Source organism: Rousettus aegyptiacus, unplaced genomic scaffold (assembly GCF_014176215.1).
Source record: "Rousettus aegyptiacus isolate mRouAeg1 unplaced genomic scaffold, mRouAeg1.p scaffold_m13_p_17, whole genome shotgun sequence".
Taxonomy (NCBI): Eukaryota; Metazoa; Chordata; class Mammalia; order Chiroptera; family Pteropodidae; genus Rousettus; species Rousettus aegyptiacus.
In genome coordinates, this window is record NW_023416292.1 from 532,772 (window position 1) to 560,025 (window position 27,254).

The 27,254-nt window shown below is 41.8% G+C and overlaps 1 protein-coding gene across 1 annotated transcript; it reads left to right on the forward strand.

Moving 5' to 3' along the window:
• The first annotated feature begins 17,406 nt into the window (after positions 1 to 17,406).
• DUSP23 (dual specificity phosphatase 23) lies at positions 17,407 to 23,424 on the forward strand. Its single transcript, XM_016139146.2, has 3 exons — positions 17,407 to 17,463; positions 17,592 to 18,059; positions 18,968 to 23,424. Exons 2-3 carry the CDS (start codon positions 17,793 to 17,795, stop codon positions 19,151 to 19,153), a joined length of 453 nt encoding a protein of 150 aa, XP_015994632.1. The 5' UTR covers positions 17,407 to 17,463; positions 17,592 to 17,792; the 3' UTR covers positions 19,154 to 23,424.
• Positions 23,425 to 27,254: the final 3,830 nt, after the last annotated feature.

Below are 27,254 nucleotides of genomic sequence, written 5' to 3' on the forward strand. Positions count from 1 at the left end.
GGGGTATTTTTTTCCCCAAATATAGTCCTTTGGGAAGAATAATGGGCATTTCCCTCTACAAATAAACCATTCTTATTAGGTGGTTTCTATTTTCAAAGTCATAAGATTACTGATGAGATCTGACCATCATATCTGTTTTGAAAACTGTGGGAAAAAATACAAAGCCAAGGGCAAAAGGTTACATCCTAGCATTCTGTCTCCTCTCAATAAATCTTCCCTATCCAACATCTTTTGTTTAAATCTCCTTGGCCAGACTTAGTTACATAACCAAATGTAAGTACAAGGGAAGCAGAGAAATGTAATCTCTTACCTGCACATAGCACTATCTTGAATAAAACCAAGATTTATTTCCAATAATAATGGAAAAATAGATATTGAGTGGGCAAAAAGCAATGCGTTCACAGAAATCTATAATCTATGTAAAGTCAGTGAGCTGAGTTGTGTGATTTCAGTGATTGCAAAGTAAATGTGAGACTGTTGAGATGGCAAAGGGTGTATGCTCAGTGTAAGCTTAGTAGGGCAGTGAGAAACATATAGAGTCAGCGTGAGATTAACAATGTGGTGAGCAGTATATAATCTGTGTGAGCTCAATGAGACGGTAATCATCTGTACAGCTAGTGTATGTTCAGAGAGGGTTCAGCTGATAGGCTCCATTTGGCTTATATTGATGAATATTCACAAAATCCTTTTTGACCATTTTTCAGCTTTTGAGAGCATCTGTCTGTAAGAGCAGCTCAGCAAGATCAGGGAAAGGTGGGAAATACTCTGCTGTCCTATCTGGAGACCATAACTACCCCTCTGTCTGTATAAGCATTTGGTAATCAGGGTCTGCCTTCTCTGGGACAGATGCTACACTCACAGGTACAAGTGGCCCCTCTCACAAGTTCCAAGTGGGCTCCACTTCACTGTTGTCTTCTATGGCCAAGTCTCCACAGGTTAGCAGGCTTCATGCATCACAACAGGCAGGTTTCCACACCTCAACCCAAAGGCAGAATGGCTAACAAATTACCTTGACACATTGATTGTTGCCTTATCTCACTTGGAGGCCTCCGGAGTCCTTCACATTGCCAGAAACACTTCCAATTACTGCATTGGTTTATCAAGGACTATTTTCTTGGTGTTCCCATTCTTCTCTCTAAGACTTTGGCTGTCTAAGTGATATATCCTTTAAGTTGTTGCTGCATCCTTCTGAGATGTGCCCTGCTAATCTCTGCCTCTATTCCTGTAGGATATGTTTTATTGCTACACAGAATTGGCTTTTGGCCTCTATCACATCTTCCAACACTGTCACTCAAACAACTCTAGAACACCTATAAGTGGCCTCTGCAAGAGAAATTTCCAGAAACAGAATGCTAAACACAATACCTTATCTGGCTTCTTGAGTTACACAATGGGAGGAAATCTTAGTATTTCAAAGGACAAGAAAAATTTCAACATAAACCGGGAATCATGCTCTGCTGTTGGTTCAGTCAATGCCAAGTTGACAGGAAAGAATAACTGATATATCATGTGATTGCCAAGCACTGTCTCAGATCCTTCCTGAGGTCAGCATTGTTGGTTTTCCTTCATAATAAAAAAAATACTTATTAACCCAGATTTCTAAGGATTCTATTTATAAGCAACTACTGATTCATCTCCCTTAATAATCTTTTTAATCAGATATAGTTGCAGGAATAAATACAATTTGAATTTTCATAATTTTACAAAAATGATACTTAACAATATTTTAAAAAATTAGACATTTTGTTTTCTGGAACAAGAAAGAGGCCACACTGCACAGTAGAAAGAGCATGCCCTCATTATTGTCCTGGCAAGTCCCTTCTCATCCCTATCTCAGTCTCCTCATAGAAATAATATTTACTTTGCAGAGTTCTTGCATATTGCTGGTGTTTGGTGAATAGTAGCAATTGTTAATATTAGTTCACTTATCTAAGCAATGCCCAGGCATCTTTCATTGTAAACACATGTCCACCAGTCAAAAGGAGAGAGAATGTAGCAGGAAGCATGTCTAGTGTATCTAGACAAATTCTTGTATAAGATCCAGAAGATTGGTTAACAATCCCAGCTTCATCACCAGTTTAGCTGTATAAGTCTTTGGAAGACATTTAAATTCCCTGGGCCTCAGAGTCCTCATCTGAAAAATGAGGGATTTGAACTACATAATAACTTTGGTCACTTCCAGATGTGGGGCTCTCTGCTATTGACTGATTACTCTCCCAAGCAGAGAGAAGGCTGGTAAAAGTCTGTCCCTATCTGGGGACAGCACTTCCCTACATGATAAGGTGTTAGTCTGATGCTCCTTTGTATTAACCTTCACCTATAGTCCCAGCCCCACCTCTCATCTTTGGGCCTTGCTCCAGGGCACAAACAAATGCAGAAGCCTAAAGTCAGATGTAAACCCTCCACTGATCTACATTCTCCCTGGGATCTATGATAATTTGTTTAAATCATCCAAACCTCATTTTTCTCCTCTGTAAAAGTAAAAGAGTAATATTTACCTCATTGAGATTTTATGAGAATTAGATGAGATATTGTATAAGGAAATGATCTGTATATGAAAATAAACTGTATGGCATTGTGCAAAGTTAACATAGAGATTATGATGACTGGTGGTTTAACAGCATTGGAAACACTCTATGGAGAGCACCCCAAGAAGTTGGATTCTGAGTTAGGATTTCCACTGGGGCGGCTGCCCTTTTTGGATATTGTGTGCCCAGAAGATTCCTGGAGAATGGCATTGAATTTTGCTGTAAGCGGATATTGACTTTGGTTTTCCTAACCGAAAAAGGAGGTTTTGTTTAAACTTTCACTTATAAGCAGTGGCAGGATCTTGTTTTAATGGCCCGGAAAACTTTTCACACAACTAACAATTTCCTCCCCACGTGACCTGGGGTTTTCCTATTTCAAGAGGCAATTGTGTAATTTCAGGAGAGCTGCCTACTACTAATTGTAACAAATCAATCACACACTGGAAAGGACACAGATCTGCCCCTACAGAGCCCCACACTAAAGCTTTGCCGCACTTACTGCCACAGAACACCAGGCTCCTATGGTCACAACAGGACTGTGAGAAGTTTAAGAAGAAGCTGAGCACACCATTGCTTTCCTCAGGTGTGTCCTGAAATTCCTCTTTTCCAAGGCAGCTCAATGCTGAAGAACTTCTTCCAGCATTTCTCCTCCATACCAGTCTAAAAGCTATTTATTAATAAAAGTTTTACACAGTTACCTCAGAACATGGTCTCAAGTTTTCTGTGCAGTCAACTATGTGGAAGCTTTAATTAGCATTTGTGTTTCTCCCTGAGTCCATCCTATCCACATGTGTAGGTCACATACCCTTGGACAAGCCTGGTCCCAAAAACAGAAGAGTAAGCAAGTACTCACATAGTATAATTTGAGATATGTCACAATCTCTACTGACAAAAATATGTTTCCCACCCAATGCCACAGTGCCTAGAATTCCCGGCATTAAACTCACGGCTGCTAATCTTCATGCTTCACCTCATCTCTCCTAATGTCTACATATATGAATCATATTCATCCTTCCAAGCCTAGCTCAGTATCACTCTTCTGCGAAACTTGCCATGATCCTCCATTTGGAGGTGATCTCTCATTCCTCTGAACATTCCTCTGAATGCTTAATCTGTGCCTCTTTTGTGATATATATCACATTGTTTAAACACATGTACTATCCTCCACCTGGGATAATCTTAAAAGTCAATCCCTCAGCAAGGTCTTATTTATTTTCCTACCACTGTCCCATCACCAGAGCTAGCTTTTAGTAAAAAAACCTATGATGCCATAAGGGTGAATGAGTAATAAGACACAGTTTCACCTGGGCTGAGATTTTGCTATTCACTAGCTCTGTATCTCTCAGCAGTGACTTTACTTCTCATGGCCTTATTGTCTTCCTATAAAATAAGGCCATTTGAGAGTCATACAATGCCAGAGTTTTCAGTGCCATCAGTACTGATCCACTTGATGATCTTCTGGCTCATGTCAGTTAAGCAAAGGCCCAAGATTACATACATTCATTTTTAAAAGTGGTTTGATGATATATACACTGCAATAAGATTTTTAAAAAGAAAAAAAGGCAAAGGCAATAGTAAGATAAAAACAATGAAAAAGTAAACACACAGAAATAAATTCTTTATGGTCCTATTTAGTCACAAAGGTAAGCACAAATTCAGTCTTGAGCTTCCTGGCTACCAAAGGAGAAAGATATTAAAGTAAAAGTATTGTATTAGTTTTTTAAGAAAGTGCAGTTTTTCCTGATATTAAAATCTAAGAGAAGTTGATGTAGTTGACTTTGTCCTCAAAGCAACCCAAAAGTGAATACACCAGAGAGTTTAATAGAACTGTTTTCCATTGCTTCCACTTATCTCCTACTGTGCAACAACCCCAAAATATTGGCTAAAAATTATAGCAATCATTTGTTAGTATCTCACTGAGTTGACTCAGCTAAACAGTTCTCACTCAGGGTCTCTTACAAAGCAAGAGTCAGATGGTGTCCGGGTCTGGAATCATCTGGAGCCTAAGCTAGGACTAGAAAAGCTGGTCCTCTTTAGATATGTGTAGGTGGTCTCTCCACGTGACTCTTCAACATGATGGCACTAGAGCAACCAGAATTCTTACATGAAAGCTCAGGCTGAGAGGTAGTAAGCCAGTCAGGCTTCATCACCTTTCATTAGCTAGCCTCAAGTCATGGGGCATCACTTCTTTCACATTCTATTTGCCAGAAGCAAGTCACTAAAGCCAACCTGCATTCAAGGAAATGATAATTAGTCTCCATGTCCAAGTATATGAGAACATGTTTTAAAACCACCATAAATGACAAAATAGAAATTTGCAATTTAATAAATTCTATTCTTTTGAAAGCCAAAGAAGAGTTACTCTGACTTGATCCAGGGATAAAATCTAAAATATCTAGAGTTGTGCTGCACAATATGGTAGCTACTGGCATAAGTGGATATTTAAATTTAAATTAATTAAAATTAAATTTAAAAATTTAAATTTCATTCTTCAGTCTTAACAAGTTAAACGTATCACACTACTTGATGTCAAAATATACTACAAGGCTATAGTAATCAAAACTGTATGGTACTAGCATAGAAATAGATACATTGATCAATGGAACAGAATAGAGAGCCCAGAAATAAATTCACACCTATACACTCACTTAATATATGACAAAGGAGGCAAGAATATACAATGGGGTAAAGACAGTCTCTTCAATAAATGGTGCTGAGAAAATTGGACAGATACTTGCAAAAATTGAAAAAAGAAACTGGACCACCTTCTTACACTGCATACAAAAATAGACTCATAGGCAGTGAACTCTCTGATATTGCTAACAGTAATTTCTAATATATCTCCTCAGGCAAGAGAAATAAAAGAAAAAAATAAACGATGGGACTACATCAAACTAAAAAGCTTTTGCACAGCAAAAGAAACCATCAACAAAATGAAAAGACAACCTATTGAATGGGAGAAGATATTTGCTTACAATACATCCGATAAGGGGTTAATATCCAAAATTTATAAAGAACTCATACAACTAAACATCAAAAAAAAACAAACTAATTAAATAGTGGGCAGAAGACCTGAACAGATACTTCTCCAAAGATGAAATACAGATGGCCAATAGACATAAAAAGATGCTCAAGGTTACTAATCTTCAGAGAAATGCAAATTAAAACCACAATGAGGTATCACCTGACATCTGTCAGAATGGCTATCATCAATAAATCAAAGAACAATAAGTATTGGCAAGGATGTAGAGAAAAGGGAACTCTCATACATCGTGGGTGGGATTGCAAATTGGTACAGCCACTATGGAAAACAGTCTGGAGTTTTCTCAAAAAATTAAAAATGGATATATCTTTTGACCTAGAAATTGCACTTCTGGGTACTTATCCAAAGAAAACTGAAACAATACTTTGTAAAGACCTATGCACTCTTATGTTTACAGCAGCACAATTTACAACAGCCAAGATATGGAAGCAACCTAAATGGTTATCACCAGACAACTGGATAAAGAAATTTTGGTTCATATGTACAATGAATATTACTCAGCCATTAAAAAATGAAATCCTACCATTTGCAACAACATGGATGGAACTAGATTTATCATGCTGAGTGAAATAAGTAAGACAGGGAAAGATAAATACTAAATGATTTCACTTATATGCAGAGTCTAAGGAACAAAAAACAAACTAATCAAAACAGACTCACAAATATAGAGGACAATCTGATAATGGCCAGAGGGGAGGGGGTTGAGGTGAAGGGTTAAAGAAGTACAAATTAGTAATTGATAGATGGTCAGGAGGATGGGGAGCACAGCATAGGGAATGCAGTTAGCATCAATGTAAGGGCTAGGTGGAGAGCCAGAGGAGAGAAAGAGCAATTAGGGGTATCATTTTATAAACTACATAAATGTCTAACCAATGTACTATATACTTGAAACTAATGATAAACTTAAAAACACACACACACACTTTAGAGAGCAAAATTTTGCTTTCTAGAATAAAATCATTTTAGTTTCACTGTTAGCCTGATTCTCTTATTGATTAAGATTCAACACAAGTTGATCAGGGAAAAGAGGGATGTGGGCACCTCCTCCTCCTGCCCCCCATCCCTCTCTGTCCAGCCTCCTCTGGGCTTCTAGAACTTTCTGCTCCCTTCCCACCCTCTCCCGAAACTCCATTTGCTCCTTCAGGCCCAAGGGTGGCAATGTACCTGCTATCATTGCCTGTCCTTCACAATTCTTTATTGCTTTTGAAACTTCAGGCAAAGCTTTTTCAATAGTCCATTAAATACTCTTAAATTTCAAAAAAGAAATAAATAAAAATAAAATAAATTACATTCTTCAGTCTCAATTGCCACATTTTAAATGCTCAATAGCCACTCGTGGCTAGTGGCTATTATATTGTGCAGTACAATTATAAAACGTGTTCATCATTGCAGAAAGTTCTATTGAGCAGTGTTCAATTAGAATTATGAAAAAACTGTATGTTCTTTGACTATTGGTCAGAATTGCTTACACTTCTAGTTAAGTTCTTGAGAAGCATAAATGTTCAAATTTTAACATTTGTCAAGAGTATGAATCATATGAAATCTGTATCGTTAATGAGGGAGAGTCCCATATACCTTAAAAATCAACAGGGCGGGAGAGAGTTTCATTTCCTTTAAAGTAAATGAAGGCTTTTAACCAGGACCCAAAATAGGTGGGCACTCCAAAAACTGTTTCCTAAAAACAATTTGGGGAAGAAAGATAAAATCAAAGCTACAAAGTTAATTCCCTCTCTCTTTCATTCAACCAGTGTTTACTGACTGAGCAAGTGTGAATGTTATGCATTGTGCCTGATAATATTTTCAAAATAGATTTTACCAGTTTCCCAGGCCCCAGAAACAAACAAATAAATGTCAGTAATGCACCCAAAAAGTATTTACCTTTAAGTAGCATAATTTTTTTTTTAGTGAAACAATCAGAAAAAAATATGGTTGAAAAATGTACCCTAAGTGTCTGAAAGGGTTGGCCCACAATATATAATCATTAGATATAAGCCAATTGAATTGAAAATACCATCTGCCAAAAATAACGATTTGGGATTTAGAAAAGTCAAATTCAAGACATTCTGTTTTCCAGTAAGAGAGGCCACATCTGATTAATGACAACAAAATTATATCACCCACATGGAGAATAGGGGTCCACACAGATATATCATGCACAAATTATTTTAAATTGTTAAGAAATAAAGTAAAAAGAAAAGTTGGAGGAAGCAGAGGCAGAACACAGTCCCATTTCTTAAAAACTGATATTATTGTCTGATCTATTAGTAGACCATTCCCATGAACGCTTGCTACAACCTAAAACTCAAGTCGAACATAAGAGTGAGTTACCAGATCTTGCATTCCAGCTGTGCTGAATGGCTCCTGTTTGGCCTTCCCCACCCACTCTCCACACTTCTTCCACAGGCTGCATCAATAGGCTCCCTTGCTCTCTGGTTTCTGGAGTTCAGCAATTGGGGAGCACTAGTAGGAGATTAGAGAATGGGAAGATAGAAAGTTTAACTAAGTGTCCTCCCGCACCAGCTCACTCCATGCCAGGTTACCATGAGCTGGCTGCATTCTGTAAGCAAATGCTATTGCTCATGTTAGGCAGACATCTTCATATAGCTGCACTCTTCAAATTCCAATAATCCCCACTTCCTTTGATAGGTCAAGACCTATGAGTGGCAATGGCTCTCAAGGTACTATTCTGGTGACCCTTGTAGGTTTTTCTCAACTTTGCCTCTACCTTTGTAATAGTTCCTTGTCTTAACCACCCTTCAGTTTTTCAGGTTGTGTGGCTACTTCCTGACAAGCCCTGACTGATACACTAGTCCATTACTAGTTTTTATACACAAAGACCAAAGCAAAATCAATTACTTTAAGCAATCTTAAAGCTATTCCCAGCAGATCTTTCCATCACATAATAGTGTAACATAGTTAATGATGGAACATTATACCTGTTCCTCATAGAAAATATGAGTCAGAAAAAAATCCAGAGCTATAATTTATGAAAAACAACGCCAGTACATTTACATGAAAAGTCCAGCAAAATAATGGTGCTATGATTTGATAGGGCAATATTGTCCTTTAGAAAAAGTGAGAGGAGGGCTTCAACCAGGCAGGATTAGTAGGAAACAAATTAGTTCCTAATTAGAGCAGAACTTGAGCACTTCTGGTGGTGAGAAGTCTTTAGAATGCACTTTGTAATCAACTGCACTACATGAGGAAGTAAAACCAGAATCCAATCAGTGAAGAGAATCATCCTCCCAAAGACTGGTGCAGTTGTTCTTGAATTAAAGGCCCTACCCACCACCACTGACCATGGTGCAGTGAATGAGCAAAACCCAGTCAGGGAGACTGGCTTTCAAACCTTTCCAAGTCAAAATCATTTATAAAATGGGAAAATATTTCTGATGTAGGGAAGTTGTGAAGATTAAATATAAAAATACATAAAAAATGCCTAGCACAGTGTCTGATGCATTAAAGTTGTTCAACAAATAAAAATTCAAAATAAAACTAACAAAAGGCAATCAAATATTTATACTCCAAGATTAGCCTGAAAATCAGCAAGTAGATTAGGAAAAAGGAATGAAAGGGAATAGGTTGATAAAGTGCCCCCGGTCCAGGCTCCTGTGGGTCATGTAGAAGAAATGGACCAGTACTTCAAAATATTCAACCTTCCTAGACTGAATCAAGAAGAACTGGAAAATCTAAATATACCAATCAGTAGTATGGAAATTGAAACAATCTTCAAAAACCTACCAAAAAGTAAAAGTCCAGGACCAGATGCCTTCACCAGTGAATTCTACCAAACACAACATATTTTAAAAAATTATACACCACGATCAAGCAGGCTTCATCTCAGGGGCACAGGGATGGTTCAACATATGACAATTGATTAATGTGATGCACCACATAAACCAATTAAAAAATAAGAATCATATAATCATATCAATAGATTCAGAAAAAGCCTTTGACAAAATACAACCTCCATGTATGATAAAAACACTTCACAAAATCAGTATAGAAGGAAAGTAACTTAACATAATAAAGGCCATAGATGACAAGCCCTCAGCCAACATTATACTTAATGGCAAAAAACTAAAAACCTTCCCTCTAAGATCAGAAACAAGGCAAGGCTGTCCACTATCACCACTCTCATTCAGTATAACATTGGAGGTCTTAGTGAGTGCAATCAGGCAAGAGAAAGATATAAAAGGCATCCAAATAGGAAATGAAAAAGCCAAACTGTCATTATTTGTGGATGACATGATTCTCTACATAAAAAACCCTAAAGACCCCACAAGAACACTGCTAGAAACAATAAACAAATACAGTAAAGTTTATGGATACAAAATCAATGCTCAAAAACCCATTGCATTCCTATACTCTAACAACAAAGTGTCAGAAAAAGAAGTGGAAAAATTAGTTCCTTTTGCAATTGCAACAAAAAGAATAAAATACCTAGAAATAAATTTAACGAAACATGTGAAGGACCTATCTAATGAAAACTATAAGACCCTATTAAAAGAACTTGAAGAAGATACAAAGAAATAGAAAGATATTCCATGTTCTTGGATTGGAAGAATCAACATAGTTGAAATGACCATATTACCTAAAGCACTATTTCTGGAGATACCTCATGGCCTCCAATCCCACAGAACGGGAACACTCTGTGTCATGCGCCCTCCTCAGCCACTACCACTAGGTCCTGCCCTAACACACAGTCAAATAAAATCTGTTTCCTTAGACCCATTATGCGCCAGGCCCTGCAATAGGCAAGAAGACAGACCAGCATGCTGGGAGCTTTCAGGTCCCACAACCCTGACTCCCAACATGAGAAACAATTAATTTGGGGAAATATCAACCTGAAAGTAATTAGATGGTATGTTTTAGAAAGATTCAAAGTAAAACGCCCTTAAGATCCCTTCCAATCCCATACACATTCACTTGATTTCTCTCTAAGGTAAGCATTTATAAGCCTGATTTCAGCACACACACTTGTACCTGTAATTACTATATAATGTCTATTTCCTCTTTTCAATGAAAATGAATTTAATCTTGTTTTGTGAATTTCAAGGTACCCCATGAGATAAATGAAGACTCCAGAGTGTCATCAAACCAAGTGTTGGAAATCTTTGTTCTAAAAAGTAGGGAAGCAAGCTCATTTCACCTTCAAGAAGCGAGAGGAGAGAAATGTATATAGATATACAAGTAGGGCACAGTAAAGAGAGAGTTTAACATGTATGATAATCATTTACATACACATACTAACACAAATATATATGAAAGGTGGTGGACCAAAATGTCATTATCTTTAGGTGAATTCTCTTGTAAACTCAGCTTCAATGCCCCTCATTATTAAGGCGTCTGAGCCACAGAAGAAAGCTGGGAACATTTCCAAAAGAGAGAAAAGGCCATTACTTTCCAGAGGTGGGTAAATGCATAGACAGATGAGACATTTGAAACAGCATCCCAGTGAATCTTTTGAGACTCCCCACATTAGTGCTAGAGACTGACATAATTGATGGGAATTTTCCAGTTCTTGAGGTTTATAGTGGAGTAGCTTCTAAGCAAGGTCTTTGCGATCTTCTCAGTTAGATGTCACAGGCTAAGATCCTCTGGGATGTTTGCTAACATAGCCCATCCATCAGGTATGTAAACCTCTAACTCTTTGTATTCCTTCCCATCATACCTGGAAAACAGAGTGGTGTCTCTTTGAATACCAACTAAAATAAATAGGTAATAGATCATCATTTCTTTTCTTTTTTGAGTATATATGTTTTAATGCTTTTAAAATAAAAATGTTATTGGTATAATAAAGCAATAAATTCTTTAAAATGCTTTAAATATATAATGTAATATATATTTTGCTAATGATGCTAAAGAAACTCAGAAGAGGGATACAAAATATGAATTATAAGAGTGCAGGGAAGGCTTCCTAGAGAGAGTGGTGTGTTCCAAACTTAATCTTGAGCAGGGGTGAGGAGCTGATGCAGGCCATAGGTAAGCACAGGGCCAGTAAAAGGAGAGCATGTGCAAAGGCACATGAGAGTGCTGCTTTGCTGACACTCTGCATTGTTTGGTTTGGCAGGGGCATATATTGTTGCAAAGGAATAAGGTAAGATGTGGACAAAGAGAGAAGCAAGAGGCCTCATCCTGAAGGGCTTTCTCTGTCAGTCTAGAAGTGTTGGGACTTTTTTCTTGAAGGCAACAAGGAGTTACGGAAGGACTGGAGTATAAGTATAAGATCTGTGTTCTATGAAAGTCACCACAGCCACGCAGAGGGGAATGTGTAAAGGCTAGACAAGTGGAGGCCAGTCCAGAGAACCACGGAGGTGAGGGGTCCTAAGGAGATTCCAGAAAGATTGGATCTGCAAGAAAAGAAGGTATGCTAGGGGCAGGGCTTGTGATAGAAGGTGGTCCTTAGCTCTTTTTTCTTTCCTGCAAACAGTAGAGTGACTAGGGTCACATAAATTGAAGGATGTTAAAGCAGCCAACTTCTACCATGCTTGGAATGTACTTTAAAGGTGGAGAGAGTGGAAAGTAATAGTTCAAGATTTCCTCTGGAAAGGAAATCTTGGAACCAAGCCCTTCCTTGGAACAAAAACAGGAAAATCACAATGTACATGTAAGTGTGTTTTTCTTGGACATATTCGTAACCTGTAGATACAGCAGTAGATTGTTCTAATCAGGGACTGTTAGGTATCTCTAATTAACCTCAGACTTTCAGCCAAGCCAATTAGGCCTCTTTAGACCTCACCCTGTGCTGATTGGCTCCTCTGCCCCCAGGCCAGCTTAGCCAAATCTTCTTAGCTCCAGAGAGGAGATGCCCAGAAATGTCCAAGTCACCACTTCTTGTGGCTAGGCCATGTTTTAGGTACTACCAGTGCTCATCAAGGAGAAGGAAAAACAGCTGAAATACAAGCTGGTCTTACAACGGGGTTTCTCAGGCATAGGTGTGCATAGGAACCTCCTGGGGATGCCACAGGGCAGGGCCTGAGATTCTGCATTTCCCACAAACTCCCATATGATGCCAAAGCTGCTTAACTGTGGATCACACTTTGAGAAGCATTGGTCTAGAGGTCTAGGTGGTCAGAGGAACAGCCAGGAGCTGGGAAGGTACCCAGAGAGAATCAGCTACTGACAATTTCTGAGCTCCATTTATTCATTGTATTTGTTGCATCTACACTGGAAAATGGACCTATGTGGTCTATAGTTTTAGAGATTGGAAGACTCAAAATAAAGGGAAAGAGATAAGAAATAAGACAGCAGTTTAGAAATCTCAAAGGTCTGATACTGAAAGCAGCATATTGAAGATAAGAAAATAAATAAGGCATCTATATTCATTTTCTATTGCTGTGTAACAAATTGCCACAAACTTAGTGGCAAAAAAAAAAAAATACCACTTATTATCTCACAGTTCTGTAGATCAGAAGTCCTGTTACTGGTTAGCTGGATCCTCTGCCCAGAGTCTCTTCAGGCTGAAATTAAGATGCCAGCCAGGCTTCAGCTCTCCTCTGAGGCTTGGTTCCTCTTCCAAGGTCATTCAGATTTGCAGAATTCACTTTCCTCAGTTGAAGGACTGAAGTCCTTGCTTACTTAGCAGCTGTCATCTGGGAACCACTCAGATCCTGACAGCCATCTTGCCACATGGCTACCTTTTGCCTTATAACATAATATAATCATGAAAGTGATATTCTCTCCTCAAAGGGTGTGGGTCATTTAGGACCTTCTTAGAATTCTGCCAACCACAGCCTCCTACAATTCCACACTTCATATTAGAGATATTTCAACGTAAGTGTAATTTCTTCATTTATTCTCATCAGCTTTAAATCATCCTGAGATAATGGCGATAGTAGCAGTAGCTTCCATCTTTTGCGCACCAATTTTGTACCAGCACTTTGCTAGATACTTTACATATTTCTAGCTTATTTAACCCTATCAATAATCCTTAATAATCTATATAAGAAGACCCCAACTCCAGCCACAGATTGGTATTGGTCCGTGGTCTGTGAGGAACCAGGCCGCACAGCAGGAGGTGAGCAGTGGGCGAATGAGTGAAACTTCATCTGTATTTGCAGCCGCTCCCCAGTGTTAGCATCACCACCTCAGCTCCACCTCAGATCATCAGGCATTAGATTCTCACAGAAGCACTGGCCTCTGGTGCCAAAAAGTTTGGAGCCTACTGACCACGTCATTAAAGATATCTATCTTTCGTAGATGAGGAAACTGAGACTTAGAAAGTTTAAGTAACTTAGTCTAGGTCACACAGTTTAGTGATTCAGTGACATTTGATAGAATGCATTGAGTCCTAGTCTGGACCCACTGAGTGACCATTATTTTTATCACCTAGAAATGGAGAGGTAAAACCAGGAGATATCTTGAGGTTTCTCCCAGTTTTGACATTTATGCTATGAAAACTACAATGTTAATATTTCCAGTAATTTCTCCCTTTCAGATCCAAGGCAAAGTTTCCAGCTGCATAAACAATAGAAGTGAAAAAGCTTCTGCAAGATGGTTTGCATCATAAAGGAGGCTCATAGCTGAGTTCTCACTCTTCTCTGATTCTGCTCTCACCTGCCTATGTTCAATAGCTTTGCTAAAACTAAAAGCTAGTCCCCAACTAGTTCCCCATCTCCATATCTCCTAATCATAGCTTCTGGTATAAGGCACCAACATTCCAGCATGAAGTCTAAATATGCTCCTTGAATGGTCTAAAGGAAAAACATAATTTTAAGCGCCATGAAGGCAATAGAACTGTCAGAAGTATAAGAAATCAACTAGTAATTTGTGAGATTTCAGTCATGGTATGTTCTGTAACAGTATACAAATTACAAACTTTTCAACCAAACAAACAAAAAAAGAAATAAGGAAAAGCTATCAGTGCCACCTTGTGAATAGACTTTTATTAAAAGGTCCAAGATAATCTGGCCACATCTCAGAGCACATAAAAGCCTCTACACGCCACACTGATATGAATCCAATAGACAGCAGAATAGCTCCACTATTTGTTTACAGCTAATGCTGGGGCTGATTGGCAGAAGGTTCATTCTTGCTTCCTGTGCTGTGGCCAGTTATTAAATAATTTGTATATCATCCTTAACTATACACCCATGCCTTCAACACCACACATAAACAAAACCCACAGCCAAATGGTTCTGTTTGGTTCCTCTACACACGCATTTCTCTAAATGTAGAAAATTTGTGTGGACCTTTCACAACACCCCATCCCCAGCAAACAAATGCACACTTAGACCACAATTAATTATAGCATAACTTTTTTCTTTTAAAAATAAACTTAATATTATTTCACTTCTTGAGTTTATTATAAATTATTTTTCTCCTTTCATTCTATCTGAATTTTCCCATCTGTATTAGTTATCTATGACTACATTAAAAATCTCCCCCAAATTCAATGGCTCAAAATAATATTCTCTCTGCAGGTAAGAAATTCAAGAAAGGCTTAGCTGAGTAGTTCTGGCTCAAGAAATCCATAAGGTTATTGTGAGGTATTGGGCAGGTCATCTTGATGGGGCCAGAAGATCTACTTCCAAAATAGCTAGCTCCCTTACATGACGTTGGTATGAAGCCTCAGTCCCTCACTACATGGAGCTCTCCACAAGGCTCTTCAAGTGTCCTTACAACATGTAATCTGGCTTATTTTAAGTCAGAGCAAGACAAAAATGAAAGTGCCTTTTATGACTTAACCTAAGAAATCACACACTGACATTTCCACAATATCCTACTGGTTATAAAAACCATCTCTACCACTGTGGAAAAGGGCTATTAGACAAGGCATAAGATGGGTTGTTGAGGGCCATCTTAGAGGCGACTTCCACACTGTCCCTTCTTAAATCTAGTTTCTAGATCAGGCCCCAGGTGTGAAATGTGTTATATAAAAGAAGATCAGCACATTTAAAACATTGAGAATTCTGACTGCTGTCCAAATCCAAGCAATCCTTTGCCTTAGTGGGACACAGGAACCTGCTTAGAGGAGGAAATTCTCTGACTCTGGCTTCACCTCTAACTGCCACTGGCATTGCAACCCCCCAGGGGTCCAAAATAGATCATTAAATTAGTGCCTTTGCCAAGGGGACACAGTAAAAAGCAGATACCCTGGTCCCAGGGTGTACCGAGAGGGGTAGAGCAGTAGAGATGGGGGAGCCTACAAAGGGAGCCAACTGGCCTTTCCAGAAGAAGGCCCAAGAGGATAGGAAGAATCACTTCTACCCCTACAGAGACTCACTCATGGGGCAAAATCACTGTTTGGGACCTCATATGAAAAGGGGATCTCTGTATCACCCAGAAATTTCTTCCCTCTGGAGAAGATGGGCTGTGACCTGGTTGTCCCCTGATAAGTGGAGGGAGTAAAGAAAGGAAAGCAAAGCAAAGAGACTGAGAAAAACTAAACTAGAAAAGAGCAAGTGCAGGATTCTTGTCTATGAGGCAGTGCAGCCAAAACCCTTGGGGGTGGGAGTACTGGTGGCACAGCAGAGAAAGAGGGAAAGGAATGAATTGGGATGGGCTAGAAAGATTGATAGAGAGTTGTGTGGGAAATGAGAGCATAAACCGGAAGGGCTTAATCAGGGCTGTGATTGCACAGAAAAAGAGGAAAGGGTAGATCTGGCAACTCCTGGAACCTGGGTAGAGCAGGTGGAGGCAATATTTCAGAGTTGTCTGGGTAAACGGTAAGTGCATTTTCCACAGGGTAAGAACAGGCTTTAAACTTTGAAGGAAGAGAAATTTCTTTTCATTTTGCTGGAATCAAAGCTTTAAATGGTCGAATGTGTGTCAGCAGTAAGTGGGGATAGAGGGAGGGAAGTACATCCTCATGGCTAAGTGCCCTGGGCTTGCAAAGAGAAAGACCTTGGCTCAACCAGCCCAGCTACTTACTAGTTGTGTGTCCTTGGCCACGTTAACCAACTTTTCTAAGCTTCAGATTACTCATGTACAAAGGGGATATAAAAATATTTTCACATGTGGTTCTTCCAGAAAGCACTTGGCACAGTACCTGGTACAAAGCAAATTCATTAAGATTAATTGTTTCCATAATTATAATGAGTACACATTACTAGAAACACATTGTTCAAATAAGGATATGGACCAGTCAGATCACAGCTAAGACATTGTATTCAAATCTAAGTCCCATCTCCTATGAACAACACTGATAAACTCTAGCCTCCCCCAAGGGAGGGTGACTCAGAGAGCCTGGAAATTATGAAATATGAAGAGAAATTAAGAAATCCTGCAACCTTTAACCGAGGTGATATTTGGGGACATAAGGATGGTTATGTGAAGAGGCAGCAACCTTCTGTCTAACTTTAGGAAACAATGCTGTGTTGTTAAAGATTGCAGAGCTAGGCTGTTTGGTTTCAAAGTCCCAGGGCATCAGTCATCCTTGGTCAAAATCCTGAAACTCTCTGAAGCTTCATTTTTTCATCTGTAGAGTTAATTAGATTACCTACCTCATAAGATTATTGTGACAATTAAATTAGTTAATACATGTAAAATGCTTACAATAATATCTGGCACATAGTAAATGCTCAATTTGTTAGTTTTTTGTTAGTCTGTTAATTTCAGGGTACCAATGGCAGCCTCGTATTTTTAATAATACCAGCGATGGAAAATGAGAACGGTCCCCTGTACAGTGAATCCCTCTTACTAGACGAGGTCAGAAAATTACTGATAGTCACTGCTCACAGTCATTGTAGAGGAGATTCTTCTCCCAAGGCAGAAGTAGATCTGCCATCTCCTAGTCCCTTGGGCATCCACTATGAAGCAAGTAAGAGAAAGCCAAGGGCTTGAGTGACAAGGGCACTTGCCCCGGATGCAATTACTCCCACCGACAGCCAGGGAGCAGTTGCCCGACCCCGGGTGGCTTCATCTACAGAAAACAATTCTTAATTCCTTGTACGTTTTCCTTCTTGGCTGTTTGCGTTGCTCCAATCTTCATGCGCCCCGCTGCCGTAATCCCGCCCATTGTTGTCTATCCAACAAATCAACGAGCGTCCAGGTAACTGGGATCGGTGCTCTTCTAGGTCATTCAAAGCCCGCCGGCGTTCTATCCCTGCCCCCAAGCAGCTGCGCCAATCTGCGTGGCGGAGAGAGACGTCGCCCGGAACACTGTCCCAGAGACTGCGCGGTCTGGGTAGGCACCAGTACGGGGTAGGTGGGGGTTACCCGGCCCGGGCGGGCGAGCGGACAAGTGGCTGGAGCTGTTCCTGAGCCCTCCCCCAGCCATGGGCGTGCAGCCCCCCAACTTCTCCTGGGTGCTCCCGGGCCGGCTCGCTGGGCTGGCGCTGCCCCGGCTTCCGGCCCATTACCAGTTTCTGCTGGACCAGGGCGTGCGGCACCTCGTGTCTCTAACGGAGCGCGGGCCCCCGCACAACGACAGCTGCCCCGGCCTCACCCTTCACAGACTGCGCATCCCGGACTTCTGCCCGCCAGCCCCCGAGCAGATTGACCGCTTCATGCAGATCGTGAACGAGGCCAACGCCCGGGGAGAGGTCAGTGGGCAGGGTCAGCGTAGGGAAGAAGAGGCCTGGGAGGGGTCAGCGGGGACACGCACGGAGAGGGGGAAGTCAGGGCCAGGAATACAGGGCTGGGGGAATACAGGACTGGGAGAGATTGGGGGAAGACCGTGGGGCCAGGAGACAACAGGTGCAACAGGGACGTAAAGCCTAGGGGAGAGGGCGGGGAGGGAAATGGGAGGAGTAAAGAGGGCTGAGCGGCGTAAACTGGGCTTGTGGAGAGGAAAGGAAGAGTCAACTCACGTGGAGAGCTGAGGAGAAAGGGTGGACAAACTTGGGAGAGTTGAGGGTCGAAGTCAGAGGCTATTGAGCAGTCTCCACAGCAGTGCTCCGTCCAAATATAATGGAGCCTTATGTAATTTTAAAGTTTCTAGCAGCCACATTTTAAAAGGTAAAAAAGAAGCAGGAGAAATTCATTTTGATAATATAATTTAACCCACTAAGTCAAAAATATTGCCACTGTAGCATATAACCAATGTAAAATAGTGAGATATTTTCATCGCTTTTTGTACTATATCTTCACAACCTGGTTGCGTTTTACATCACATCTCCATTTGGATTAGCAGCATTTCAGGTACTCGGTAGCCACACGTGCCCAGTGCCCTCAACATTAGAGAGTGCATGTGGATGGTTGTGGAAAAGCATGCCAGGAGCCCAGCGCTTGAACCAGCCCCTTTGTTGGTAATTGGTGGCCTGCAAGCCACCAGGTATGGGATAGCCTTCCCTGACTTTGATGTCACTTCTTGCCCCTGAGAGCCGGAGACATGTGCAGTCCTTGGTCTGACCCAGAAGAAGCAGCTGTAGGGAGGAGATCGACTCAAGTGAGAGTCAGAAGAGTGTTGGGAGGGTATCAGGCTCCACTCCATCAAGCTCCTCCTTCACAGGCCGTGGGAGTACACTGTGCCCTGGGCTTCGGCCGTACTGGCACCATGCTGGCCTGTTACCTGGTGAAGGAAAGGGGGCTGGCTGCAGGAGATGCCATCGCTGAAATCCGGCGCCTTCGACCCGGCTCAATCGAGACATATGAGCAGGAGAAAGCAGTCTTCCAGTTCTACCAGCGAACTAAATAAGGAGCTTCAGCAACCTTCTGTCAGACCCCCACAGCCCTGACCAGTGTTAGATGGGGCCAGAGACGTGGAAGTGGGCTGAAGCCTCCAGCTCCTAGCTGGCCCAAGAGACTGCAGTCTCCCTTCCCCGCAGGCAGGTTTTGATTGATGGAATGGCTGGAGCTGCATTGATGTGGGGTCCCTCTGCTGCTTCCTTGAATAAATAACTTATAAGAATCAGTTCATGTTGCATAGCACTGTACAGTTTACAAAGCATTCCTACATATCAACACATTTGAGCCTCACAGTAACCCCGTGATATAGGAAAGGCACTTTAGATGAAGTGGCTAAAGCTCACAGAGAATCAAGGTCACACTTCGAGAAAGTGGAAGGATTGGCCAGGAATACAACACACATCTCCAGCCTCTTAAAGATGCTGAAACTCTACCTGTTCTCTGACATTTGATGTGTCTTCTAGAGAGCTGGTTAGTGAAAAGCCCAGGGTCTCTGATGCTCACAGGCCTGGAGAGGACATGTGGACACAGCCTCTCTGTCTAGGCTTGTGTGCCCCAGGTATGTCATTCCCTTAGCCCTCTTAGGACAGAGGCCTGGATGTTGTGCTCACAGATAACCACCATCCTCTTCTCCCAAGGTCTGTGTACCTGTCACTAGCCTCGGGGTGCTCAGCTTGCCCTTGATACTCAGCCCATTGTGCTGTGCCACCACCTCAGGCCAAGGAATGTTCAAACTGAGCCAGTCTGGGTGGTTATACAGAAAATAGTGATTAAATGAAGAGATTCAGGGCTATAAATCATGGCCATGTTTCTCAGACATTTACCTTCACTAATCCATTGGATCCCATTCTACCAGCACCACCACCACCCTTTTGGCTTTAAGAGATAAGATGGATAGGCCAGCCAAGTAGACTCTTTTTGCTGTAACTTCTGCATGAATTCCTGTCCTCTCTTCTGCTGTAGCAGGCCATGCAGGATAAGGTAGAAATTCATTATGAAATATGTTCTGAGTGCCTATGTGTACTAGGCTTTGTTAGATGCAAAGGGTACCCAGCCGAATGAGACATGATTCACAGCCTCCTGGATAAGGCAGGCACAGAGTCCAACTGCATATAATGGGAACTATCACAGATATGCATTCCAAATGCAGTGGAGACATGGAGGAGGCAAGGGTTCCCTTGTGGCCACCTGTTCCTCACATCTTTTTCTCCTTTCTACTGCCACCCACCCAACTCAATCCCCATCCAACTCTCTCACACAAAAGGTATTTTAGCTAGAGTCTTGCCAATCTAGGAGCAGGAGGGAGGCTGTAAGATGCAGCCTCACCCTTTCCTCTGTGTGTCAAATCCAAGTAATCAGTTCCTTCATTCTCTTTCTTTGGTCCCCACCCAGCCTACTCAGGTGAGGACATCTCCCAAATAGAAGAACCCACAATTCCCAGCATTCAGGCTACAGTGGAAGAGAACACATAGAGAGGATACATTCAAACCTTCACACTCTTCTTTAGCAAAATTTCCTCCACCCTGCCCACCTGCGTCTCCCCCAACAGCAAGGTCCATTGTTTCTTGATGCAAACCAGAATATCTTCCAAAGGGATGTGTGAGTGAGTGAGTGAGTGTGTGTGTGTGTGTGTTTTCACATGAAGGCAGGGTGGGTATGAATGGCCCACCTCCTGGATCCCTACCCACTGCTTACCAGGATGGGAAGACAGGGATGGGAGGCTTAAAGCTGTACCCCTAGAGTTCATGTCTCTGCTCTGATCCTGACAAGCTGGGGTTATACAACTGAAGGGCTTTCTACCCTTCTTTCCTATCTTGCTCCATCTTCCCCACATCATCTGTACTGCAAGAAAGGAATCTGCCCTTTCCTTCCTCCTGAAGCTCCTTCAAAGAAGACTGAAAATGTTTCTAACTCTATTAAAGCCCTGTGTGCAGCCTCCATCTCCATAATTTAAGCAGGTCTCCTCTACCTCAAGAGTTCCTCAGGGAAATACATAATTACGTGCTTAAGGAAATCTGTTTTTAAATAAGAGTTGGAATGGAAAACTCTGCCCTTATCCTTCCATCTACCTTGGGAGGTTAGTCTGAGGTTCCCCTTGGGCTCATTCCCATGCCCCAAGTTTTTGCCTTCTCACCCTGTCTTCTGTGTATGGCCACTGATGAGGGATTACATATTTGCCATGACCCTTCCCAATTCTACCCTACACTGAGATGGTTGGTGCAAGGAACAAGCCGATCCATCAACAAAGAGCCTCACTCACATCACACTACGGTTTCTCAAGCTTGGCACTGCTGGCATTTGGGGCTGGATGCTTCTTTGTTGTGGGGCAGTGTCCTGTGCAACGTAGGGTGCTTCAGCATCCTGGACCTTTACTCACCAGATGCCAATAGAATGCCACCCTCCCTCCCAAAAAGTGACAATCAAATATGTCTCCAGACATTGCCAAATGTCCCCTGAGAGGACAAAATCATCCCCATTTGAGAACCACTGCATCAGATCAGCAAGATGTAACCACAGTCTTTTGTTTCCTACAGGAGTAGAAGTGGGAAGATTCTTGGGAATTTCTCTTTTGGATACACATAACTTGATAGGGAAGAAGGGGCCAACTTAAACACCCTCAAACACTGTTACCTTCTTAGCAATGTCTGGCACCCATCCCCAGTCCCTCTTCCTTCCCAGGCTGGGTTTCCAGGACAGGGATAGACATCATTAACTTTTGATACTTAGGAGTGCCTTATTCTCAATGAGCTGCTGGTGCACGTAGCTGCAGTAATACTGATTCCTACCCTCATGTTTTAAAAGTTCCATTCATGTTTATTCTCTGGCATGTGATCCGAGTTCCTTGCTGAAGAGAGGCTTTTCTATGTAAGAAACATCCCTCCATGTCATTTGGGTTCTGTACCCATTAACCTCCTGTGTTCCTCTCCTAGAGAATTGTTCTGATGCAGAAGCAAGTAGAGTCAGGACGGAAGGTGTACCAACCGCACCATTCCTCCCTGGCTTGGCTCTCCCACTTCCACTTCACTGCAGTTCCCTTTTTGCCCTGACCGGGTCCTATTCTCTGGGTCCTAGGGCTAACAACTGCTTCCAAGGCCATATGTCCCAGCACACAGCTTTCTGCTGCAGAGACAGGCCTGCATTCTGCAATAGGCACTGTGGTGGCCCATGTCTTCCTTGGAGCTGTGCCTCATTGTCATCCTCACAGCCATTCATGACGTGTAGAGACCTCATCTCATAGGACATCTCATCATTGATCTTCCCCTGGCTATGGAGGCCTGCTTCCCCTTACCCCCCAGATAAAGTCTTCCCAGGGCAACAATGAGCATGTCACCTGGGGAGGGACTTGATCCAAATCATAAACTATTTCCCAGAACGAACTACACTCATCTGCCAAGCCTCAAATCAAACCTTCTGCTGTCTGTATCTTGCCACCCTATAAGAAGGAAACTAATTTTGTCTCAGGATTGTTTGTCACAAAAAAAAAATCAGTCATCACTAATACATTTCACATTTTGTCATGACTATACCTTGCTTATTTATATGATTATAATTGTCAAATTAAGAAGTACCTACCATATAGCAGATGTTTACATACATTACATTGTATCATTTTATCCTTAACAACCACTCTAAAAATCAGGTATTTTCCTCATTTTACAGATGAAGGAACTGAGGTTTAGAGATGACTAACTGGCCCAATGCCCCACACTTGTATGAAGGAATTGGGATTAAACCCAGGTGGTAACTCCACACTCATGCTCCTTCGACCACGCTTCCCACCTGCCAAGTCTCACCTCTGGTTCCAGGTACATAGGAGAGTCTATCTTCACTATCAGAGCTTAGCCTTGAGGGCCATCCCATCAGCTCATCAGCACAGGATCTGTGTCCACTGTCTTCATCATCTCAGGAGGCCAGGAGACAACCTGCACCTGACACGGAACCCAATGGCACCTGAGTCATAGGCTGCTCTTCTAAATGCAAGCCCGGCATTTAGTCCAAAATAGTAAAGCTGATTCATCAGGCCATTTCTGTCACAGCCACTGTTATCTCACTCAGAGCATGTGGGTGTCCTCACCTGTCATGACAGTACTGAGGCATGTGTGACTGGCATTGAGCCCTCAAAAATGTCTTTTTATGTCTGATGATTTATTTAAAACCCTAATGTCCTTGCCGGTTTTATTGTTGTTATTTGAGCCCCTAATGCATGTCAGGCACTATGCTAAGTGCTTTATAGACAGTATCTCATTTAGTCTTCAAAAGAACCCTATGAACACAGTTTTATTATAATAGCCAGATGAGTAAACTGAGGCCCAGAGAATTTAAATAACATGCCCGGAGTCACATAGCTAGAACAGGATTCAAACTTGAGTTTGTCTACTGATAAACTGCCTTCCCTCTTGGAAGCAGAGAGAAGAGACTTTGTTGTAATTAGAAAATGTGTAACAGCATCTTGTGTTCCCTAGAATCACAGCACTGGACACACAGGGGTCAGCAGAGCCTGTGACTGCATGGCTGCCCCGGGCTGCTGCCCCAGGCTTTGGCAGTGCTGCCCTGACTTGGCAGTGTTGGGCTGCAGCACAGTCATCAACCCTAACAGGCTTCTGCCTCCAGCCTCCTACACCATCAAAAAACACAGTCCTCTGTTGATTTAGAAATAAGTTACATAAGCACTTTTTCCATTACTTTAAAATCCTTCTCTGGCTATTATGGATTCAAGGCACACTCTTCAGAAGGCAGCATGCTTGTCCAAAGAAGCAGAAATTTGAGAAACACTTTGGTGCACATCCATGCCTGAAGTTGCTGACTTATTCGCAACCTTGATAACTCAGTCCTTGTGCCTCCAAATTGCCTCAACCACTCTCTTGCCCTACTTTTTCCTTCAGCTATTCTGTTGTCATGGATATGTGATGAAACAAATTGGTGATGTCACCTCTGAGTTTACAATATGTGGGATTCAGTATGACAAACATTCCTGGGATTTTCCCCCCTAGCTTTTATAAGGAACACACCATTGTTTCTTTACCAATGTATATTGAGTAGCAACTCTGCACCAAAACCAAGGTGGGCCATATGGAAAGTAATTAGTGTAGACTTCACCTCAGTAGGTTTTATGTGACCTTAGGCTCCCCCAACCCCACCCCAAGCAAATTCACTGATTTGCCTGTTTTCTGTAGGTACATTTTGTGAGATCTAATCAGGGCTGCATGCAGCCTAGGGCCATGGGATGGAATTAAATAAAGTAACCACTGGAGATCAAGCCCTCAGGTAGAACTATGCCATTCTTGACCATGACCTATAATGCCATGAAGAATCCAATTTCATTCTCTATCTCCTTCCTTACCTCACACTCTCCCCTCCCTCATAGCCCTTGTTCTCTCTGCTCTACCTGTGTTGGTGTCCCCAAGACCGCAAGTGTGATGATTTGCTAGAACTCACAGAAAAGCTGTTATACTCTCAATTATGATTTATTACAGTGAAATGATACCCATTAAAATCAGCAAAGAAGAAAGGCATATAGGGCAGAGTCCAGGAGAAATCAGGCATGAGCTTTCTGTTCTGCTCTCCCAAGAGAGTTGCAGTCTCCAACCATCCCACGTGTACTCACACATATTCCTAAAGCATCTGTCGTTCTAATTCGCAGCCCTTTGCTCACCTATGATTCATTTAGTTGTTTAATGTCTCTCTTTCCTACTAGAATCTAAAGACCATGCCTATAAAGGTGACACAATACCGGTGGCACATGGGTGCTTGATAGATATGTGGCAACAGACACATGAAATGCTGGGTACTTGCACATAGATGCAGAAATGGGAAGAAAAGAATAAATCTAGGAGATATATAATCTAGGGGAGACATGACACAACTACATCCCTAAGTGTACATACAAAGATGGGCACATACAATTAGGAAAGATGCAATACATAAATACTTAAGTACTGCTGGAGTGATTAAAGAGATAAGAAGAGTGTGTCTAGTAAATTCAAAAAGTTGAACTTTCATTGAGATGTGGAAGGTGTGGTCAGATAGCCCAAAGGGCAATACGAATGTTTGGCATTATTAAAAATATTAATGTTTTGTATCAGGTACAGAGTCCACATAGGAAGGCCTGGAAAGGGAGATGGACAAGATGAATGGGTAGCAGTGAGGGGAAGGGCAAGATAGAGAGTGGCGTAGCCTGGATGAGGATGAAGTAAAAATGTCATCCAGTGGGTAGCAGTAGATTAAGGTGGTGAAAGGGAAGCAGAAACTCATGCCATAGGTTTAGAATCAGATCTGATCAACAGTGTGGAGTCATCACAGGCTTCTGAGCAGAGGACATGCCATGAGGTTCCATTTTTCTTAAGTTATACTCTGACAAAATGGCCCAATTACTTAGTAGCAGTATGGCCCTTTATGATTTAACACTGCCAAAAAAGGCAAAGTCTCATCGCTGCTGATTTTTAAGACTTTTCAAAAGATGAGTTAAATAAGAACTTGCTTTCCCTGCTTGCTGGAAGTTAAGGACTTCAATTCTTTGCAAAAGAAAGTAAAGGGACTGTTAAGTCATACTGCCCTCCCTCAGTGCCCTGATATTTCTCCCTATTGTCCCAAGGCCAAGGGGTGCCTTGTGAATTCAGACTTTCTACCTCAGTTGCACTCCAACTCCCCATCCCTCTCTCCCATTATGTCTGCCCTTTACCTTCAAACTTGTCTTCTTTTCTACAAATAGTCATAGATTTGTCAGGTAAAGACTAGATGGTTTGTTCTTCTATAAGTGGAGGCCATGGTGTGTGCCAAGAAGGAGTAGTGCCAGGAACTCCAAAGACAGCTCTCACCATGGAAACACACATGATCCTCAGAAGAGCCTAGGCAGCTGCAAGCACCAGAGCACCCTGAGCCCACGGCTCTCTTGACTGACGCTATCCAGTGGGAGACCTATAGAATAGCATACCGGCATGGGCACCCAGGGAACGCTCTCCTACCTCTCACAGGAGCTTGCAGAGCTCAAGATGGGGCTGGGCAGGGAGGACAACCCTAGGTCCCCACACTTCTCAGTCCTGAGGGCGGTAGATCTGGCCTGGCACTTGTGCTCAAAATCCTCCAGGAAGGGAAGGAGGCCAGGTATGCATGAGAGCTGCCCATGCAGAAGTTGGGCTGTACGTCTGAGAGCTTGAGAGTGACCCTCAACCCACTTGTACTCATTTGATAACCCAGAACCCACAAACCACAAAACCAGAGTGGGGAGAAGTCAGAAAGGAATTAGGGAGACACCAAGTAAAGCAACAATAAGAATAAGATATCACTTTATGTACATCAGGTTGGACACACACAGACACACACACCAAATCTCAAAATACCAAACTTGGCAAAGCTAAGGGGAAACAGAAATTCTCAGATATGCAAACGAGTACAGTAGCATTAGAGAGTAGTATGATGAGTTCACCCCAAAAAATCCAGCCACAGCACAATTTACAGTATCCAAGATATGGAAGCAATTTAAATGCCCATCAAGAGACAATTGGATAAAGAAATTATAGTTCATATATACAATGGAATATTATTCAGCCATTAAAAAATGAAATCCTGCCATCTGCAATGACATGGATGGACCTATGCTGAGTGAAAGAAGTCAAACAGAGAAAGATAAATACCATATGATTTCACTTACATGCAGAATCTAAGGAACAAAAGGAACAAACTAAACAAAAACAGACTCACAGATATAGTGGACAGTTTGGTGATGGACAGAGGGGGGAGCTTGGGCTAGAAGAATGGGGTGAAGGATTAAAGAAGTACAAATTAGCAGTTGATAGTTGGTCATGGGGCTGGGGAGCACAGCAGAGAGAGAATGCAGTTAGCATTAATATGATGGCTAGGTGGAGGGCCAGGGGAGAGTGGGAGCAATTGGAGGGATCATTTTATGAACTATATAGATGTCTAACCAATGTACTGTATACTTAAAATGAATTTAAATAATTAAAAAAAAATCCAGCCACTTCATTTTTACATGTATATTCTAGACAAGTTATGTGTGGGAGCAACCCCCAAACATGTATGAGGTTGTTCATTTATTTATTACCACAATACAGATTTATTAAGCACCTACTATGTACCAGACACACTTCTAGGGA